The sequence below is a fragment of the Pimephales promelas genome, chromosome 14, assembly GCF_988280905.1.
Source record: "Pimephales promelas chromosome 14, fPimPro1.hap1.1, whole genome shotgun sequence".
Taxonomy (NCBI): domain Eukaryota; kingdom Metazoa; phylum Chordata; class Actinopteri; order Cypriniformes; family Leuciscidae; genus Pimephales; species Pimephales promelas.
In genome coordinates this window covers 15,200,389-15,222,014 of record NC_142782.1, presented here as the reverse complement: position 1 = coordinate 15,222,014, position 21,626 = coordinate 15,200,389, and the positions used below count along the sequence as shown (strand labels likewise).

At 37.2% G+C, this 21,626-nt stretch overlaps 3 protein-coding genes across 6 annotated transcripts; all 3 read left to right on the top strand.

The window, feature by feature from the left end:
• The first annotated feature begins 286 nt into the window (after positions 1 to 286).
• Positions 287 to 3,729, top strand: LOC148973701 (transmembrane protein 233). The gene is made up of 2 exons (XM_089119207.1): positions 287 to 980; positions 3,544 to 3,729. Exons 1-2 carry the CDS (start codon positions 789 to 791, stop codon positions 3,727 to 3,729), a joined length of 378 nt encoding a protein of 125 aa, XP_088975333.1. The 5' UTR covers positions 287 to 788.
• Positions 3,730 to 8,205: 4,476 nt separating this feature from the next.
• Positions 8,206 to 20,454, top strand: prkab1b (protein kinase, AMP-activated, beta 1 non-catalytic subunit, b). Of its 4 annotated transcripts, none has more exons than XM_039663406.2 (8): positions 8,206 to 8,359; positions 14,457 to 14,601; positions 14,713 to 14,864; positions 17,002 to 17,095; positions 17,741 to 17,855; positions 17,939 to 18,072; positions 19,009 to 19,077; positions 19,888 to 20,454. In XM_039663406.2, the coding sequence occupies exons 2-8, from the start codon at positions 14,464 to 14,466 to the stop codon at positions 19,963 to 19,965; spliced, it is 780 nt and encodes a 259-aa protein (XP_039519340.1). In that variant the 5' UTR covers positions 8,206 to 8,359; positions 14,457 to 14,463; the 3' UTR covers positions 19,966 to 20,454. The 4 variants fall into 4 exon arrangements, with proteins under 4 accessions (XP_039519340.1, XP_039519338.1, XP_039519339.1 ...); XM_039663404.2 differs by having other exon boundaries at positions 14,457 to 14,604; XM_039663405.2 differs by having other exon boundaries at positions 8,211 to 8,359; positions 14,460 to 14,604.
• Positions 9,768 to 14,133, top strand: LOC148973700 (zinc finger MYM-type protein 1-like). Its single transcript, XM_089119479.1, has 2 exons — positions 9,768 to 11,519; positions 11,668 to 14,133. Exon 2 carries the CDS (start codon positions 11,964 to 11,966, stop codon positions 13,830 to 13,832), a length of 1,869 nt encoding a protein of 622 aa, XP_088975605.1. The 5' UTR covers positions 9,768 to 11,519; positions 11,668 to 11,963; the 3' UTR covers positions 13,833 to 14,133.
• Positions 20,455 to 21,626: the final 1,172 nt, after the last annotated feature.

The window sequence follows — 21,626 nt, the reverse complement described above, 5'->3', positions numbered from 1 at the left end:
TGATGCTGAAAATACAGAATTATTTTAGTCGAATATGCTTGCTTGCACTCTGACACTGACTACATATATTTAAAATAATGTAGGCCACTTTTATTGTTAACATAAGACATTTGCCATTATCAGGACACACAAATATTCCCTCGTTGCATTATACATTATATTCAACATTGCAGTTTAATGCAGTAGGCCTCTAAAACTCTGAAAACGTGAATTTTTTCCTCATACATAACTTGTAAAGGAAATTTGCATCTCCAATGTGTGATGCAGTTTTTGGCCTCTTTGCCGCGCTGTTTTCGCTCTCCTCGCTTACAGTACTCTGCAAAAACCGTGGGAAAATTGCCAGTGTACATTTCTTGGCAGCCTGGTAATGTGATTTTGAGGCCATTATCCATATGGCTGTATCAGTTGTAACTTTAACACTCTCTTCTCCCTTTGACAGATAATGGTAATATGGGTAAGTAGACAGACTTATTTTCCTCCTCTTGCCTCTCCTCTTACATCTTACATTGCTTCAATGTCCCGCACACATTCTCTCTCTCTCTCCCTCTCTGAAGTGGGATAGTGTTCAGCCCGGTTGGTAATTAGGTCATAAGCCATCTCTGACTCACTCAACTTCTCATCCATCGCCTTTCACACTTACCCAATCATCTGACATCCCCCATGAGTGTCTTCATGAGCTCTTGCCTTCTTGTTTCTCCTCCAGTCTTCCATTCAGTTTCTTGATCTTCTCAGCACGGCTCTTGTAAATGTTCTCACCATCTCCTGTTCCTTCATAACTCAGCTGCGTCATGAGTCCTGGTCTTCATCGGTCGGATGGAAAGACAAACTGCTCTATCGATGGAAGTTCCGACCACAGTTTGGGAAGGAGTGCTGAGGCACAAGGGGCACCACCGCTGAAAAATTACATTTTTTTGACTATTTTCACTTGTTTTTGTCCGGCATGGCCTATTAACATTGTGGCGTTGGTTTTTTCTCTGATGGTGAGTAGAAAAAAAACTATTATTTTTGTTATTCTGTCTCTAACTGGAGAGTTGCACATTCATGTAAATCAAAATCTTAATTGAGGTTATATATCAAAACGTACAGTGATTCTACAGTATTTTGGTCATACGCTGTAGAGAGTGTTTTTCTTAAAAGGTATGTTTCGTCTGGGTTTACTTAGCAGTGTGTTATATGTGTGGCTTTGAAATCTGACTAAACCTAATGTTCTTATGGTCCAGATAGACATATAAGTGTTATAAATAGATAGGCCTCAAGTATCTTTGCAGTTAACTTTTTAGCACTCCCACACATGCAAGCAAGACTGCATACACTCTCACACGTCTCTCACACACCCTTTCCCCTACACAAACATTCACATGCCAGCCTGCGGATGTGCTCACTTGCACAAGGCACGTGAAATGGATGTGATGATGATGAACTTTCACAGGCTTTTTCAGTGATTTTCGACCTGATTTGTCACACCCTGACCTCAGAATGAGAGGTGCAATAACAGTTATATGGTCTGGCCACTAAAATATACACCCAGTAACTCACTTGCAATGAATTTACCGAATATTATATGAATTTTGAACCGGGTTTTTCATTGTCATTCTTAAAATACATTAATATTATACATTACGTTATTTACAATATACAACACACACACACACACACACACATATATATGTGTGTGTGTGTGTGTGTGTGTGTGTGAGTGTTGTACTATACAGAATATATAACATTGATGTAATTTAATGAGAATGAGAAACCCTGTCTGTTCTTATAGTGTGTGTATTTATCAGGTATATACCGGTATACACACAATAATATTTTATTTTTTCTTGTTAAAAAAAATACATGTATTATTTTATTAATATATATGGTAATAATAAATAAAACATTAATTATTTCAAATGGTGTATTTTTTAAGAAATAAAATATTTTTGTGTGTATATATATATATATATATATATATATATATACACACACACACACAAACACATACACACAATAGTAATTTTTTTAATAAAAAATACATTATTTGAAATAAATTTGAAATAAAAAATGTATTTATTATTACCATATATATTAATACAAATTAATTATTTCAATGTTATTGAATATCTATATATATATATATACTTTTGTTATATAATAATATATTGAAATTATATTATGAAATTATATATATATATATATATATATATATATATATATAGTTTTTAAATCAATATCAATTGTTACTGAGGGTGAAAAAGAGACATTTAACTGGAAAAAAAAATCAGATTAATCATGCTTAGTTTTTGATTAGTCTAATGAAAACCTTACTATTTTTAATTAATTATTTATGATTATAAAACGGATAGTCCTCGATTCTAACTGGTGCGTAACTCTGTTGCGTTCAAAGCCATTGTAAATTGCTCTACAAAAATACATTTTAACCATTTTATAAAAGCAATAAGCCCTGTGAAGCTGTGGTTTACAGTGAATTTAGAACAGCAAAACGCTCCGCGCTGTGTCCTAATTCACGGTAAATCCTGGCTTCTTAGGGCTTATTGCTTTATTAACAGGTTTAATACTATAATAAAGAATACCAGTAAAACATAATAGAGTAAAATAAATCATTGGGTGCAGATCAAGACAGAATGGGTATACATGTAGGATATGTTCATTTGTATATTTTTGTAAGGTACAGTGCTTCGTGGCATACGTGTGATCCATTCGCATAATGGGCATAAAAATGAATCATTTTTACAAGCAGCCCATTCCTGTCATACCTTTGCCCTGAATTCAGTAATCAATCAGTGCTTTTCAAATGCCACTAACAGATAACTGCAGTACCAGGCAGCGGGGTCTGAATGGGGTAAAGTGCAGGGGTGTGCTGTGGAGAACACCACTAGTTTCAAGTTGACTCTACCTCTGCTACACATTAAAACTTCAGGGCTCACTGACTACAGCAGCTGCAGCTGCCACCACACCGCCTGTGAGAAACTAAATGAGCATCGCAAATCACGCAAACCCATCTAACTGCCCTCTGACACACTGGTGGCTTTATGCACATGCACTGTATGAGTGGTTAACACAAAATGTTTTATCTTTTTTAGCAGAGATTTAGTACTTTTAAATATTATTTAAAAACCATCAGTAGTATAAATCAAAAGTTTAGTGATGTTTACGTGTAATAAAATAGTTTAGACCACCTGCTTTGTCTGATTTTTCATATGTGAATCATCTTAATGACGTCAAATCAACTTTGCCATCGCATTAAATGTGATTTTGTGCCAGTGATCTTTATGTCCAAGTCTTATTTTGCTGTCTGATCTTATTAAGAGCAGAATTAACACTGGCATCGTCACTATGCCCCACGTTGCGGTCTGCTTTATGGGCCGCATACTGCAGTCTAGTTTTCACTTGGAGTCCTGCTACTGATGCTGCGAATTAAAAAATGCTGCAAATTTTACATTAAATACTTTTCGTATCACGTCGATCAAATTCATCTTGAAATTATTTATTTTTTCAAATTGGTTAATTTCACAATTAGGATTTCTCTCTCTCATTCAGTCTCAAAGCAGTTACGATGCTGAAGACTATGAAGGATCTCAGCGACTGGGGAGGAAGGCTCTTCACATGGGAATCGCTTCTCTAGTTATTGGCCTTCTGATCATAGCAGTCTTCTGTATTGTACACTTCACCACGGTACTCATTTGCACAAAATGTTTCGAGTATATTATCAATGTGACTTGTTAAAGGAATGGTTCATTCAAAAATTCCCTCAATATTTACTCATGTCTTTCCAAACTCATATGACCTTTTAAAAAATGTTCTGGTTAGTCTTTTAAATACAATGTATGTGAATGAGGACTAGCAAAAAAATGACAGAATGACACCATATAGTATTATAAAAGAGGGTCATATGATGTCTTGATAGTGATAGTTTTAAAAGAGAAGCAGACTCAAATTTAACTCAATGAAAATATTGACGCCTGCTCCTTGTTAACAAATCATTCTTTTAAGTTGAAACTTTTATTTGAATCAGTTGATTCTGTTCATCCATAAGGCAGAGGAGTAAATTCAGTATGTTAAGTCCGCAGCAATGAATAAGAAAGGTAGCTGGATGAGGTTATGACTTAGCACGACATCTGAAGGATGGAAGAGCACTGGATTAAGTTTTTATTGTGGCCCATGTTTGCAAGGTCCTACCTAAATACTCCATCAAAGCTACATACATGGAAGTTGGCAGAAAACCCCAAATGCACACTCTGTGGAAGGCCAGCGAACCTTGAGCATATCCTTTCCTCATGCAGAATAAGTTTGGCAGATGGGAAATTTGGTGATGGCACCAAGTTTTGACTAAGCTGGCTGCCGAGGTGGAGCAGGCAAGAAAGAAACCAAGACAACCTGTAAGGGGCCTTGTTTGATCCAGTTTCTTAGGTCTGGGGAGAGCGTGGCAACTGAGATGAGGAGTAAACCTCTGAGAGATGCGGACAGACCTTAAGAAGCAGCTCAAATTCCTAGAGGAATTAATCCACCCTCGTCTTAAGGCCTGTTCACACCGGGACGAATTTTGCGCGATATTTGCTAACGTTTAACGCCTCGTGTCTAAACAAAGGACGCCAATGTGTCTGTGCACACCGACATGGAAAACTCCACGTGTAAAAGCGTAATTTTTTTTTAAATTCCTCGGGTTTGTTTTTTTTATTTGACGCGCCCAAGCGTGCCGCACAAGCCCTCAAAAGTGAAGCCTCTGACGGCTTCAGTTCTCTCTGATGGAAAAGAGCGAAGGGGCGTCGTCCATCTTTTTTTACAGTGTATGGACGCGCCGCATCAAAAACTATCCGACCAATGAGATTGGTGCTTTTGCTCACGTGTTTGGAGCTTCTAAAGTTACAGTAAAACACAACTTGGGGGCGCTCAAAGACAAAACGGTCTTGCCGAGCACACATACGTAACGGCAAAGAAGATCTACGCCAAGTAGCGTCGCAGTCCACACTGCCAGGAAGAAATAAAACGAGGAAGATGCAAGGCAAGATAAATGTAAAGCTGCTGGTCTCGTTGGTGTTAGAACATAAAGAACAGACATACGCAACAGTGACTACAAAAATCTTGATAAAAGAGAACTGTTATGGAGTGGTATTGCAGAGCAAATGGGCGCCATCTAATGTCAGGGAATGAATTTGCATGTTCGCTCATCGTCAGCAAAAATCGCTTGGGTGTGAATACAAAAAATGCGTTGAAAAACGCTGGCGAATAACGTGCGCCGATATTCGTCCTGGTGTGTTTGGGCCTTTAGACCAGACATTGTGCTCTGGTTGAAGATTACTAACCAGGTGGTACTTGTCGAGCTGACAGTACCCTGGGAAGAAAGAATGGAGGAAGCACACAAGTGTAAGCTTAAGAAATATCTGGCGTTGATTCTCGAGTGCCAACAGGAAGGATGGGAGGCTTGAAACCTGCCGGTGGAGGTTGGCTGCAGGGGTTTCACAGGGCAGTCGCTTTGGGGGATCCTTGGATTGCTTGGGATTGACGGCGAGGCCAGGAAGAAGCTGGTAGCAAACATCACCAAAAAGACAGAGCTAGCATGGATGTAGATACAATAAAAGGAGCGATGGCAGAACCAACCAAGAAGGGACAAGAACATCTTGATTTTGGAGGTGGAGAGCAAGGGTGGAACTAGTATACTATTTTAAAGGTTCCTAAATTTGTTTTGGAGGTCTCCTAAAAAAAGGTTTACATGCATCTAAGATAAATCTGCATTGCAGAATCACCTCTTTTCCATCAGAAACAGCTGGATAAAGTCTTCAGTCTCTCTAAACCCCTTTATTCTGAGAGCCTACTCTGCTCTGATTGGCCAGATGGCCTAGTCTGCTGTGATTGATTTATTCTGGTCTGATTGGTCAGATGGCCTAGTCTGTTGATGTTGGTCTACCATTTTACAGTATCAATTCCAGCCGGATTTGTCATCCTTTGGAACTGCATGCAGAATAGATTTGCTTTCGTAGCGAAGAAAACAGCATCTTTTCAACATGTCAACGACACTAACCAAACTCTTCCAGGCCTCAGCTACAACTACAGTGTTTGAGGGCGGGTCAAAGTAGACGTTGTTCACGGGCAGCCAATGAAGACCTTAGGCTGGCTTTTTGCAGATCTGTTACAAACCTACATATGTGTGTGCAGGACGTAAGACTGGAATTACTGATGACTCATTTCAGGCAGTTCAGAATCGGTTCTTTCTTTTGGGAGAAAAGAACTCCATTTATCATGAACTTTGATCTTTGAAACTTCACAAATTCACAAATAGCGAGATTACACAATACATGAAACGTAAAATCCGAAAAAGCATGTTCATCCAACAAAACTATTATATGGCTTCAGAAGACGTATAGAGGTGTATTGACTACTTTTATGGAGCTTTAAAATTGTTTATTAGGCTTGAAAGCTCCCGTTCCAATTTGAACATCAGATTTTCTGTTCTTATGATATAAAATAATAAGTGCCTGAAACAACATGAGGATTACTCAATTAAACTCTTTTTGTTTTTGGGTGAACTATTCCTTTAAATTATCATTGTAAATTATATTCTCATTTGCATGTCCTGTTATTTAAGTAGCATGATTTATGCACTGTGTTTAGTAAGAAAATATTTCCTTCTTTCATTGGTCTTTTTTTATATCAACTAAACAGAATGCGATCTGATGGTGGAGAAACCGGTATGGCAGGAAGGCTATACTGTAAATTGGTGGCGATCGGTTCCAGTGAACGCCAGAGGACACTGTGAGCCAAACCCAGAACGTGGTTTCACTGTGGTGGCACCATGTGCTTGAACAATCCCGGGTTTATAAGTAATTAATATTTTCAAATGGAATGCATAAGTGGGTCTGATCTGCTCAAAGCATGGCCAAGAATCCAAACTACAGAAAATCTTAAGTCACTTCATATTTATACCACCTCAAAGATATATCAGAGTGATGTTTATTCCTGCAGGCCGTACAACTGCAAGTCTGTATTACAGTAGCTGAGTATGATGACACTTCAAATGGTGTAAATGTGTAGCTTAGAAGTGTACATTGTGTTTGTCCTAAAAATGGCACACTAAAAGGATGCTTGCTCCCAAATAGATAACCAATGCTTTTACAGAAAAAACAACCAGTTATGTTGTACAGGGGAATGTAAAATTACAGAAAGTATGATAATTTTTTTAAGGAAAATATGAATAAATGTGCAATGTATGAAATGTCTCAATATACTAAATGCATAAATGTCTAATGTATTATAGTGGGCACTAGCCACTCCCTCTCCTAATTCACACCCAATGTAATCTGCAGCGTTTGGAGTATCCTGTATTTTGATATGTAATATTATAGCCAGCTATGGTTAAACATAGCAGAATTTGTCTCCAGTCTTGGCAATCAAAGCAAAGAACTACTAGCTACACATGTGATGGAATACTAGTGGTAGTATTTACTCTAAGTGTTTCATTGACAAGTTTTCAGTGTACTTCAATATATGGGAATATAGTAATACTAATCAGCGTGTCACCACAACCATCAATCTTAGTTGATGTTTTTCCAATATGTACTAGTGGTCCATCTAACTGTTGCCTTGCCACCCATGTCTGTTTTTATTGAAGTGTAGCCTACTTTGTGGATCCAGTTCCACTTCCCTCAGTACCTCATTGCCAGTCATGACACTGCGAAACTGGACAGCCAAGAGAATGTGGCGAGATTCTGATGTGTGGTGGACTCATAAACACAGCTGGCTCACTCCATCATAGGACACACCCAATCTGGCACAGTACCTAAAAAATAAAATAAATATACATAAAAAACTACACTTTTTTATTAATTATACAAATATTGTTTAATTAATGCAAAATAATTTAAATATAGAAATATACAATATTGTATGTGCTGCTTTGAACTACAATTTCCAGAACTTACTTAAATGTTATCAATTCAAACAAAGCTGATGGGTTATAAAATAATCATTTTTAAGTATTTTGATTTCCATAATAATAGTAGGTCTACATAATTCGCAAGTCATAAGTGACCACATTTTAAAACGCTGAGTAAGTAGTCAAAACAAATATTTTTACGTTGTTTATGGACAAGTTCTATATTTCTACACTACACTAATCGGACACATATATTCATTTACGTTATATCAAAGTTTAAAATACACAAAACAGAAAAAAACGCTTTACAGGAGCTGGACAAAAACTGTTACAACACTCCCAGTCGTCTCCCACTGGTTTAACTACAGAGCTCGAACAGCAGGCGGAAGAGGTGTGCTTATACAGTTACCCTTTTTGTGAGGCAATGTGAAAATGGCGTTATGAAAAGAAACAATCGAGCGCTACGGGCATATAAAGTTTTCAGAGGTAAGTTAGTTAAATGATAAGGGAAGTTACCACAGTTCGAGATGAAAGGGCGATAGACTGTGGTCGTTGATGTAGGCGAGCGAGACCTGCATGCATGAAGAGGAACAACAAAGTAAAAAAGTCGACCCAAAAAAAAAAAAAAAAAAAAAAAAACATCTGTTTTTTAACGTTAACGTTACGTCCTGTAGAATGTAAGTTAACTCCGGAGTCCGGACTGATAAAACTAAACCAAAATAACATATTGATTATTTTTTAAAACAATCGTAAACAGCGGCCAAAGGTTAACTTATGTTCTTTCGCATGTTAAAGTATTGTTATTTAATTGTTTGTGAATAATGTGGGATTTATAAAACGACTTTCAGTGCAGGCTTGTTTAATGGATTTTAAACCCGTGTTTAATTATTTGATGTAGTTAGCTGGTAATTTTTGTTGTCTGTTGCATGTTACTCGTGACGCAAAGTGTCCTTGCGCCTTGTAAAGTTAACTTTCATTTAGACATCAATTTTAGGGAAAATGTAACGTTAGTTGACATATTTGTGTCGTTTGTGGCATGTCAATGATATCTTTCATAAATAATGACAGTAACGTTACCTTTCAGTCGTCGACATCAGATGCTAAACGCAACGTTACCATAACGTTACTACGAACGTGACGTGACTTGTTCGCTCGCTCGCGTCTATTTAGACATTTAGTCCCTGATAACACGCATATAATACTTCACAGAAACGTTGATTTGATGTATATATATTTGGAAACTGTGAAATATACTAAATATACTTGGAATAAAAATTGATTTTGTCCTTTGGGAATTGATTGGATGGTCGTCAGTGGCGGAGCCAGAGGGGGGTCCGGGGTGGCACTGGACACCCCTGACATGCGATTGGCCACCCCGGGTGCCACCCCAAAATTGTATTGGCAGTTGCTGATGCTGATTTAAAAAAAAAAAAAAAAAAAACGTTCGTCAGCAGGCGCGCATTTTTCAAACAGACGAGCAGCAGAGGACGAGAGATGGTTGCAAGTCAGTACTCATCTTCACAGAAGAAACATCATATTTGAAGTAAGTTTTAGCATCAGGGTTCTTTACTCCGAATACATTAATACACGCATACAGTAGGCTACCATGCCGTGTAGTTACTGTTTTTTGATCATTATTCTGGGTGCGTTTCCCGAAAGCATCGTTGGCCAACTATGGTCGCAAGTCGGTCATTAACAGCATAGTTCAATGACAACGATATTTTTGTTAGCAAACTAAAAGTGTTCGTAGAATTTGTATAATTGTTCTTTTTACCTGGGTGCAAAGGCAGCTGGAAAATGAATTAAACGTGTAGCAGCTAGTGCTAGAATTCCAAGCCATTACATTGAGTATTATAAATTCAGACGTTTGTGATGCATAAAAAGAAAAAATAAGATTAACTTATCTTTTAAAATCGGACACGGAGCAGTTTTTTATATAAAAATATAAAACAAGATTATCTTTTAAAACCGTCTGTTTTTCCTGTGCGTGAGACTGTAAAACCCGTAGTGGATGGAGGCGGAGTGATAACAGAACGCTTAGAGTGCAGAGAGGAACGGGCTTTGGCTCCAGTCCTGGCTTTGCGTCCGCGCCGTTAGGAGCTCAACATCTGTCTCGTATGCACGTTCTCTCTAGATTATAGAATATTTTAACTAATTTGCGGTAAAACTAGTCGATCACGAGTGGCTCAACGGGTGGAACTTCAACTTCATCTTTTCAGGTATTTTAGTGACCGGCTTGACACTTTAGCATGAGAAATCGGGGGTGTAGCGTGAGAATTGTCTCACACTCAATGCGTGAGAGTTGGCAGCCCTGCACACTGCCCTACAAAGGCAAAGCACAGTAACTAAAATTACATATGATATTTGGTCAAAAATGAGTTAAGACTTGTAATGGGCTTTACGATGTCTGTCTTGTGAAAAAATATCTGGGTTAAATTATGTCCTGTTTCGGAGATGCATTACCACATAATCTACCCATAACATGTTTGACTGGCTGGTATAAAAAACTTTAAAGGCCTTTTCCTCCGTTTCTTGTTTGCGTAACGTTAGTTACTGCACTTTGCCTTTGTAGGGCAGCATTAAGTTAGTTGTACGGGAAACCCACACCAGAATCGGATCTAGATGTAACGTTAGTCTTTGATAAATGCAATTTTCTCAGCTTTTTGCTCATGTTGCTTTTTATGAAACTTACCAACATTCGAGTGTTGATAAAAAAGGATGCATAAAGCTAGGCCTGCGAAATATACAGTTCTATATATTATAATAGAACTGTTTTTTTTTTTTTAAAGCACATGATCTGTTCTTTCTTTTGACATGTTCAGATATTGTGAAAACGACCAAAAACGCTAATGGTGGCTGATTTTTATTTTTAATGTTGGTTATTTGGATGATTATTATTAAAAATGAATATGATTGGAATCATATTTTCAATTTTTCATATTTTGAACAGGGTCAATCTAACATGAAAAGAAAGGGAGAGATTTCAGAGTTCTTTTTAAAGAAGCACAAACAGACAGACAGACAGGTGCAATTGCAGACAGACCCCAGCCCTTGCATCACTGGAACCCAGAGCAGCTCCCTACCTGTGGCTAGTCAGAGTCAGGGTGGTCAGACTTCAGGCCCAGCAACAGGTCAGAGCATCTAGACACAGGCAGTCACATCCTGAATTCAGGAATTTCAGTTGATATGATTGTCAGATTAAAAGTATAGTTCACCCAAAAATGAACAAAAAAAGAGATATTTTAAAGCATGTTGGTAACCAAATAATTTTATAAATAAAATAACCAAGGAATGTTGACTTCCATTGTTTGTTTGTTTTCTTTCTACAATGGATGTTAATGGGAATCAAAACTGTGGTTACCAACATGCTTTAAAATATCTTCTTTTGTGTTGTACAGGTCATACAGATGTGGACCTTTAAAATGTTGGTTAATGAGTGTTAATGAGGTTTCTTGTTTTTTATGGCAGTGGCATTTATATTGTTATTATACACTGATGGTTCTTGTGTTATAAATAGTTGCATCAAGGGAGGACACAGATACCTCTGGTTCTGAGCAAGACAGTGAACCAGAGCTGCCAGGAGATGTCGTGGAGCCCCTCACAACTGCATCTAGCACCAGATTTGCTGTTCCAAAAGGACCCAGTGGTAAGCCAGACCTTTATTTTAAACTACACGGTTTAGTTAGCAGCTATTAGTATCTAGTCTTGTGGATGCCTTAATTATACATTTCTATAGAGATTTGGCACATTATTTAACATTATATTATTATAATATTATTTATTTTGCATTTTAGACATCTCTAGATCCAGAGAAGAGGGTCCAGTACAGCCATGTTTGAAAACTTTTCCCAGAACTCAGCGTGGTACTAGAAAAAGGGCTTTCAACAGCTCCTGGTATAAGGACAATTCATGGCTTGAATATTCTGTGAATCAAGATTCAGCTTATTGTTTTGCATGTAGGCATTTTTCTCTGCCCAATACACCTGAATCTGCCTTCACTTCCCAGTCAGGATTTTGTAACTGGAAAAAAGCACTGTTTAAAGATTCTGGGTTTAAGCTCCATTCAAAGACGGAGCATCATATAAATGCTATGTATGCCTGGAATCAGCATAAAAGGGCTGTTAACAGCAACTCATCAATGTTAGATCTCATAAATGAGGATAGGAAAAAGAAAGTGGAGGAAAACCGTACCTACATTAAAACAATTGCTGATGTGCTATTATTAACTGCCACTCAAAACATAGCTCAGAGAGGTCATCGTGAGTCTTATGACTCTGACAACAGAGGCAATTTTTTGACAATCTTGGATGAAATAGCAAAGCATGACCCTCTCATTAAGAAAAGGCTTAATGCATTTGGCAATGCTAAGTACACAAGCCACCAAATCCAGAACGAAGTTCTTGAGGGATTAGCTGAAATGGTACAAAGTGAAATAATCAGTGAAGTAAAAGAAAGTGAAGTTTTTAGTGTAATTGTAGATGAGACCAAAGATTTAAAGAAAAAAGAACAGATCTCTTTAGTTGTGAGGTACTATTACAACGGGGCCATCCACGAAAGTTTTTTGCACTTTCAGTCAGCTGAAAGCTTAGATGCGGCAGGCCTTACAAAAATGATAATTGATTGTCTTGAAAAACATGGCCTGGACTACAGAAATAATCTTGTGGGACAAGGCTATGACGGTGCAGCCGTCATGAGTGGAAAGCATTCTGGTGTGTCCACTCGAATTAAAAACAGTGCAAGATTTGCATTTTATGTGCACTGTAATGCACATTGTTTAAATTTGGTTCTTGTCGATTCTGTAAAATCTGTTCCTGAGGCAGTTAACTTTTTTGCTCTCCTGCAGAAGGTTTATAACTTTGTATCAGGCTCGTACGTTCATCTCAAGTGGCTTGCCGTTCAGAAAGAGCTGTATCCACAGCAGCAGCCCAGGGAATTACAGAGACTTACAGATGTAAGGTGGGCATGCAGATACTTGGCATGCCGTAATCTGAGGGAAAGGCTTCCAGCTGTTCTGAAAGTGCTACAGGAAATAGCAGATGAAAAGAGTGGTGATAGATCAGTGGAGGCAAGGGGAATTCTTTCTCAGATAGATGTGCATTTCATTGGGCTTTTGGTTACATTCTGTAAAGTCCTTGGTGATGCTAAATGTCTTTCTGACATACTCCAATCAAGCTCTCTTGACCTAGCAAGGGCGGTTGATCTAGTAGGTGCCCTTACAGACACATTACAGAACTACAGAAGTGAGGATGTATTTGCAAAACTATGGAAAGAGGTTGAAGAGATTGTAGAGCAATGCAAAATAACTGTACAAACAGTGTGTAAAAGACAACCTAAAACAAGCTTAAGATTTTGTGACTCATTGATGATGAGCACAGTAGGACATAAAAATAATGACCAAAGTGATGGCGAGAGCTTCCAAAGAGCTATATTTTATCAGGTACTTGACAGTCTCACAGCTGAACTTCAAAGGCGTTTTTCAAAGAAGAATTGTGAGATAATGCAAGGGGTCCAGTCTCTCAACCCAAAGAGTACAACATTCTTGAATGAGGAGCCTCTGTTTGCCTTTGCTCAGATATATGAGTCAGATTTAGAGGACCTAAAACATGAGGTTCATCAAACCAAGCGGCTTCTTGATAGGAGAGAGAAAAGTGGAAGTGACAGACCGTCAACTCTCCTTGACTTTGTTGTGTTTCTAGAACCTTATAAAGAGGTCTTTCATGAGCTATTTCGACTTTGTAAGATTTCTGTTGTTACACCAGTCAGCACTGCTTCTTGTGAGAGAAGCTTCTCAGCTTTAAAACTGATTAAAACCCACCTTAGGACAACAATGGCTGATGACAGGTTAAGTCACATAGGAATTCTCAGTATTGAGTCAAGGAGAGCACGCTCCCTCAACATGGATGAGTTTGTAAAACATTTTGCCAGTTCTCATCAGAACCGCAGAATTATGTTGTTTTAATTGATGGGCGCTAAAATTGTTTCAATTGTCAAGTAGATGTCTGCTTGATGACTGCTGTATCTAATTAAAAAAATGTTTGTAAATGTGATTTTTTTTTTTTTGTAAATAAACATAGCAGTTCAAAACAGACACATGCTACTGTATCTTATCTCCTTGGTGCTTCAGCTTTGTTTTCTGCTAATATTTTGGATGTTAAACACTTATTACAAACAGAGTGACCCAATTACTTCCACTGTGTGTGTGTGTGTGCCCCCCAAAATAGCAGTGGCCACCCCCTGGCCACCCCATGTATAAAACTCTAGTTCCGCCACTGATGGTCGTTGCTATTGCTGTGATGTCATGTGAGTGGCAGGTTGTCCGGCCCTCGCGCCAGTAAATATGTCATCAGTGATGACGATGACGGTGGCTAAAAGCTAGTTATTTTGAGGGCACATGAATTTAAAAGTTGTCGATTTAACATCAGGTACTAATCGCAGGTATTGAATTGGAAATCAAACTTGACGTGAACAGATAAATTATTATCTGCATTATTATTATTATAAAAATTATTTTATGCATTATTCCATAAAAGTATTGTCAATTTTGATATCAATGTTGACTGACTTTAACATGCATGAAAATAAGCAGCAGCATGGGCAACACCAGCAGTGAAAGAAGCGGGGCGGAGAAGACGAACCGGCGAGAGAGAGGTGGTAAAGATGGAGCTCGACCCAAAATCCTGATGGACAGCGCGGAGGACGGAGACCTCTTCCAAGCAGATGATGCCAAGGTGGTGTGTTTACAGTGAAGCATTAATTGTAAAAACATGTTCCTTAACTAATTTATGCTCTACCACTATTTGCTCTAGACACCTCCTCAATCTTTCTCTCCGTCTTTCTAGGAGTTTCTAGCTTGGCGGCAAGATCAGGAATCAGATAGTAAAGCCCCACCAGAGGAAAGGCCCACTGTGTTCCACTGGAGCGGTCCAGGGAAAGAGATCTACTTGTCTGGCTCCTTTAATAATTGGGCCAGCAAAATTCCCTTGACTAAGAGGTGAGTGCTGACAGACCATTAGATCATTAGCATGACATGGTAGACTGTGTTCACACAAGAAACACAGTGGGAGGTATCTATATCATCCTAAAAATCCTAGAGCTGAATGTTCTTCAAGGTGCTTTAAGCCAGCTGGACCTCTGTAGTAGGTCAGGGGGGAGCAGGGGGGAATTAAAAGATAAATGCAATTATTAAAATGAATTTAAATGTACTGTATGTCCTTCCTTTTATTTAAAAGAAAAGAAAGAAGCAAAAATCAGATTTACAGTGAATCATCTACAGTGGGGAATAAATGCGGGCCAGTCTGTAAACTTTAAAATACTCGCTGTTTCAAAAGTATGTAAAATGTGTTGTTTTTTTCTCCTGTAATATGCCATGACAATGCAATGCTTAAAACCTAGGAGTGTTGAAATTAATAGTTTTTGCGATGCATCACGATGCGGACGTCACGTGGGTAATTCTGCGCCGATGCAGTAATAGACCATAATCGATTATTGCAGTTAAAGCCTACTGACATAAAATTCACACTCTATTTAACATTTCGAGCATGTGTGTGTGTGTGCGCGCGCGGGGCATGTACGTGTGCATGTGTGTGCAAATGCACATCATCGTGATATCGAATCGAATCGTTGATATGATAATCGTAATCAATTAAATCAGTATGATTCACACCCCTACTAAAACCCCAAAACAACGGTAAAAATGACAAGCTGAAATAGAGCAAAAGTTATATAAGAAGTAATGCACATTACCATGGAAAAGTGTGGGGTCAGTAAGATTTTTGTTTTCAGGAAATTATTTTATTTAGCAGAAACCAGGGCTTGACGTCGTCAACAACACCCACCAAATGCGGATGGATTTTCAGCAGTGGCGTTTAACGCAGGTGTTGAATTTGATATTATACATTTTTCAGTTGTAGTCTTTTAAAAAGGCTTCTGAAATAAACAACTAAGTGCACTGCGGTTTTGTCAAAAATAAAGATTTTTCACTACAAATCGATACTGAAATATTTGAAATGCATCTAATTCTCATTTTTACGCAGAATAGATCCAAAACCAGCTGATTTTTTTCATCTCATCTCTCTGACAGCAAGTTTACACACAAACCCGCCTCTGCTCACTCGCTCATTTCATTTGCTCTGGATAAATATAGTTGCTCACCCAAAGTGTGCACATAAAGCAGCCTCTCAGTACTAAATTTAGTTCTTTTTCGCTGCTTATTGCGCTTAAACAGTCAAATACATGCAAAATAATGCCAAAATGCTGGGCTTGGCAAGTAAACACAGTCAGTCAACATAACCAGTTGACAAAGAAAACGCATGTGTAACAGTATAACGGCAGCCTAATATACTTGCTGCCAAATTATGAGATAATATTACAAATATCTATATCTATACTTTTTGAAATTCTGAGTGGCTAGTAACTTCAGAAAACCTTTAAGTATTTCTTTTTCAATCAAAAAAGTATTAAACAGCTGTTTTCAACATTGATAGTAATTTAAAAAAAAATGTAATAAACATAATGATCCCAAACCTCTGAACAGTACCGTTGTTGCTTTTATAAATTAAGTTTTTAGATTTCTCCTTTTAAATACCAAAAATTGTAACACTTCCATTATAAGTGTCTCGCTGTAACCTTTTTTTTTTGCATATAGGAGTTTTTTTTTTGTTGTCGTTGCTTTTTAAAAACATGAGAGATCAATCAATATTATATTGCCACAAAAACTTTTGATTGAGCTCAACTTGCATTGAACTAGGTGTAGTCTGTATTATTAATGTACATAGTTAGTAAAGCTTCACGACTTTTGCAAGAGAAACAAAAAACACTTTTCTTATGTTATTGAAATAGCATTTACATCGTTTTTTTGATTGTATAATTTGGCCTCTTGGTTTTGTCTTGTTTTTGTCTGTAAAAAGTGTCCAACTTTAAGACAGCACTTGCTGTTCTTTTACATGTTTAACACTAGGGGTCAATGTGTGCTTACAAGCAACTTCACAAACAACAACAGTAAACACTCATGTGACCTCATGCTGAACCCTGCATGTGGCTTCATTTCACTACCATCATCATAAATGGGGAAAGAACAGAACTTTTCAATTGCTTTGCCTTATTGTTTTGTTCGCTTTCTCTTTTAACAGTCATAATAATTTTGTGGCGATACTTGACCTACCTGAAGGAGAACACCAGTATAAGTTCTATGTAGATGGACACTGGGTGTTAGACCCCAAAGAGGTAAGAATGAGCCTCTTAATATCTGATAATCCTCATTTACAACAACAACATCGTTCAGACTGCCAGTCCAAGTCCAATTCTTGTGCCTATCCAATTGAAATCCAATCAGATTTAGCAAGTGTGAACAGAAAAACAAAAAATTATTTATGTGGTTTGAAATCTTATTCAAATCACATGTTTGGAAATCCATTTCAGTCTGACTGCTCTGGGGTGTGTTTCCCAAAGTCTATGGTTGCAAGTTTTGGCATTACCAATAGAGCTCAATAGAACTTGCGACCATAGCTGGCTAACGATGCTTTAGGGAAACGCACCTCAGATCGAATTTCGCTGCTCTGTAACTTTCTCACGCCACTGTAATCGTTAGGCGTTGTTATAGGAAACCTGCTGAAAGTCGCTGCAGAAACAAGGTTGATAAGATTAAGCAAGACCCTCCATGTTGCACTTGCTATTGATATTGTTGTTTTTGGCGTATACCTACCAACGCAACGTCATTCCGGAAAACAAAAGAGCAGCACAGACACACAAATCAGATCTGAACAGTTGCGATGCACAATCTGGACAGTCAATTTTAGATCAGACATGCAAATAACCGGATTTGGACCAACAGTGTGTGAGTGTTGCCAACATGTTCTTTGTTTTTTCTAGGCTGTTGTGACTAATAAGTCCGGTGTGGTGAATAATGTCATTAAAGTGAGGAAAACAGACTTTGAGGTTTTCGACGCACTAAAGACAGACTCCGAGAAATGTGCCGACATGTCAGGTAACTCTTAATCAATATAAAGCCCTTCACTGTTACACAAATAAAATATGCTGCAGGTTCTGATCTTAAACGTCTTCTGCCAGACTTATCCAGCTCCCCACCCGGCCCGTACCATCAGGATCCCTACGCATCCAAATCAGAAGACCGACTGCGCTCTCCACCCATCCTCCCTCCTCACCTGCTGCAGGTGCTCCTCAACAAAGAAACTGGAATCTCTGTAAGTACTACTCTGCCATGCCCTGAACGCAGATGTGATCGCCCAGTCTTATGACAGAGGCTGCTACACCCAATTTTCTGGGTAAATTGTTTTCATCCCGCTTTATGTCCACTCCCGAAGTATTTCTTTTCTCATAACCGGCCTTTATTTTTTTTCCCAGCTGTCACAAAGCCTCAATAACAGTTACTGTTAAATGCAAAAATCAGTTTAAGTAATAAAATCAGTAATTGAAATAAATCTGAAATAAAATCAAATGTAAATTTTAGATAAATAAAGCAAAGAAAGAAAACCTAACTGAAAACAATAATTAAAGCTATACAGAAATATTTATGAAAAATAAATTTAAAACTAATACAAATGACAAAAGCCCATTGCAAAATTACTAAAACGAAAACTAAAAATATCAAAATAAATGTGATTCATAAATACTTTAATAGTATATAAAAGAAATAGAAAATCAGCAATGGTATATATATTTTTAGGTAACACTTTCCAATAGGGTTCCGTTTGTTATTGTTAGATAATGCATTAACTAATATTAACAATATATGTGTTTTTTTTAAATCTTGCACTACCATTCAACTATGAGCGCGCTTGCCACACGCTCATAATGAAAAATGGTCCAACGAACCATTCGGTTTAAAAATGTGTACCAAAAACTGAACCGAAAGCCTCGTACCGAACAGTTCAACACAGCTGTTTAAACATAGATATTAAAGTATTTTCATTCAGGTTTTCTAACACAAAACATATGGATGGAAACCCAGCAAGTGACTTGAGATTCTTGGTAAATACAGTGTTGCTGTTAAAGCAGTTTCTTTTTGGGCTTAAAGAGATAAGAAAAGATAAAGGGCCTCTGGTTGTAAATTGCTGAGTGTGGGCAGTTTTAGAAAGCAGTTGCTTTCCCTAACATGTTCCTGTGTCTGCTTTGAACAGTGTGACCCAACCCTGCTGCCTGAACCAAACCATGTGATGCTCAACCACCTGTACGCCCTTTCCATCAAGGTTCGGTAACAGACTACACACACTTTAGGAAGACGCTCGTAGAAGGAAATGATCAAATAATCTAATCTTGTCAATGTCAGTCAATCATTTCACAGAAATAATGTATGTTTATTAATGTATGGAATGAGAGTCCTGCTGTTTTCTATACAATGAACGGCTGACTGGCTCCAAAAATGTCAAAAGCACCATAAAAGCATCATTCCTTTAATAGATGTGACTTGTGTACTATATATGTCTGAAAATAAACATGAATAATTGATGAGTATTTGAAAATTTTGTCATTTACTCACCCTCATGTTGTTCCTAATCTGAATGGGTTTCTTTTTTCTGTTGAACAATAAAGATATTTTAAAGAATGTTGGCAATAAAACAAATACAATGGAAGCCTAAGGTTACTGTCAACTGTTTGAATACAGCATTGTTTATAATATCTTCTTTGTATTCAACTGAAGAAAGAAACACATACAGGTTTGGAACAACATGAGGGTGAGTGTTATTAAGTCAATTGTGAATTTATTTCTCGCAATTGTAAGTTTATATACCACAATTCTAACTTTATATCTCAGTTCTTACTTTATAACACGCAATTGTGACTTTGGGAGATATAAAGTCAGAATTGTGGTATATAAACGTACAATTGCGAGAAATAAATTCGCAATTCTGACTTAAAAACACACAATTTGAAGATATAAAGTCAGAATTGCATGTTATAAAGTCAGAAAAGTCACAATTGCCACTATCTGTATTGTATACAATGCTATATAAATAAAGGTGACTTGACATGTAAATGTGTTTGCTTTCGTCACACAGGATGGTGTAATGGTACTTAGTGCGACACATCGCTACAAAAAGAAGTATGTGACCACACTGCTGTACAAGCCGATCTGATCTCAATCCAACTGTGGGACCAACACTATTCTGCCTGATACTGTATCATTTTACCCATCAAAGAAAGGGACCATACCTAACAAACCACACAAACCTTTTTCTGTTTATAACTGTTTCTGAATGTCATCTTCTGATCCATAAACCAAAATCTACAGTGTTTCTGTTTGCACACATAATGCAATGTGTTTGGCAAATGTAAATATATTTCTTATCAGGCTTGCAGATATGTATAATTTTTTTGCGTGTGACTTTTCAGTTTTTGACTCTAAACTACTGCTAGATTATTCGAAGGACATCTGTGATGATTGTCTTTGAGATCTTGATTCCAGGGATGTCACTAAAAGGTTTCTGATATTTAATATGAACATTCCCATCACGTTGCTTGAGAAGTATCTGCGAATAAAATGAACCATAAAAAATTGTTGATTGAATGGATTATTGTGCTAATAAAATTACAATTAAACAATACAAAATGATTGCACACTAAGACCTTATTTGTGTATGATTTAATTACATGGAACAATCACACCCTGAACTTTGAGATCAGTGTTGGATCAGCTTTGTTTGTTTTTTTTTACATATATTGGGCTTAAATATGAGAGTTATGTATAGTCTATATAAGGGTATGATGCATTATGTTTTTCTTAATTTAAGATTTTCTTTCTGTTACATTTTAGGTTCTGCAGATTAAAAATGTTTTTGCGTACAAGTAAAAATCCCAGCACAAATTTCATAGCAACAGTTGGTCAGTGTTTAACCATGATTAGGGTTGGCTGAGTGTGTTGTGTGACGTGTGTGATGTTACTAGACGACAATGTTGAAAGTCCTAAACTGAAAAAAATGCTGGTGTTTTTGTTGGAAGTAAAAGTGTGATGGTTTGCAGGAAAGCACTGATCTTTAGTATCAACTAAAGTATCACTCATATACAGCAACCTGGCATGAGCCATTTAAGAGGGCAGAAAATATGCTATTATTAAATCATCATTTGGAATCTGTCCTTAAGGCTAGTAAAGATTTTTGTTTCAATTAAAATAAATGTAAATCTAAAAATATATATACATGATTTACAGTTAAAACCTGGCAGCTGTGGTTGCCAGAACTTCACTGTAAAATAAATAAATATATATGAAATGATCATCAGAAACTCAAAATATTATGTTACCCGAGTTGATTTGACCAAAGAAAAAATGTTGTGATTACAAATCATGAACATATTTGAAGAGTTCAGATGCAAAAGCCTCTAAATGCCATTTGAAATTTTCTTCTTTAATGATGATTTTTATCAAGCTTGTATATTTAAGTTCAGTGATTTCACTTAAATGGCAATGATAATTACCTAATAATTGTTATTTAAGTGAAATTACTGAACTTAAATATACAAGTTTCATAAAAATCATCATTAAAGAAGAAAATTTCAAATGGCATTTAGAGGCTTTTGCATCTGAACTCTTCATTTGTTTTACAGTGTAATAGAGCACTTGAATCAGTCCCTACATAAACACATACTGTATGACTTCCAGTGCGATAAGATTACCAGAACGATCACGTGTCTGGGTAAGTGAAAATGAATCCCAGGATTCCATCCCATATCCGTGACTCCTAAAAGGCCAAAAAAACAACAACAACAACAACAAAAAACATCCATTTTCAAACCTGCTTCT

Excerpts from the sequence above, each read along its gene's own strand:
- prkab1b (XM_039663404.2), top strand. The coding sequence starts at position 14,464 with ATGGGCAACACCAGCAGTGAAAGAAGCGGGGCGGAGAAGACGAACCGG. Across the intron at positions 18,073-19,008 it reads ACAAAGAAACTGGAATCTCT|TGTGACCCAACCCTGCTGCC; the intron begins GTAAGTACTACT and ends TGCTTTGAACAG. Across the intron at positions 19,078-19,887 it reads TGTACGCCCTTTCCATCAAG|GATGGTGTAATGGTACTTAG; the intron begins GTTCGGTAACAG and ends TTCGTCACACAG.
- LOC148973700 (XM_089119479.1), top strand. The coding sequence starts at position 11,964 with ATGTATGCCTGGAATCAGCATAAAAGGGCTGTTAACAGCAACTCATCA.
- LOC148973701 (XM_089119207.1), top strand. The coding sequence starts at position 789 with ATGAGTCCTGGTCTTCATCGGTCGGATGGAAAGACAAACTGCTCTATC. Across the intron at positions 981-3,543 it reads CGTTGGTTTTTTCTCTGATG|TCTCAAAGCAGTTACGATGC; the intron begins GTGAGTAGAAAA and ends TCTCTCATTCAG.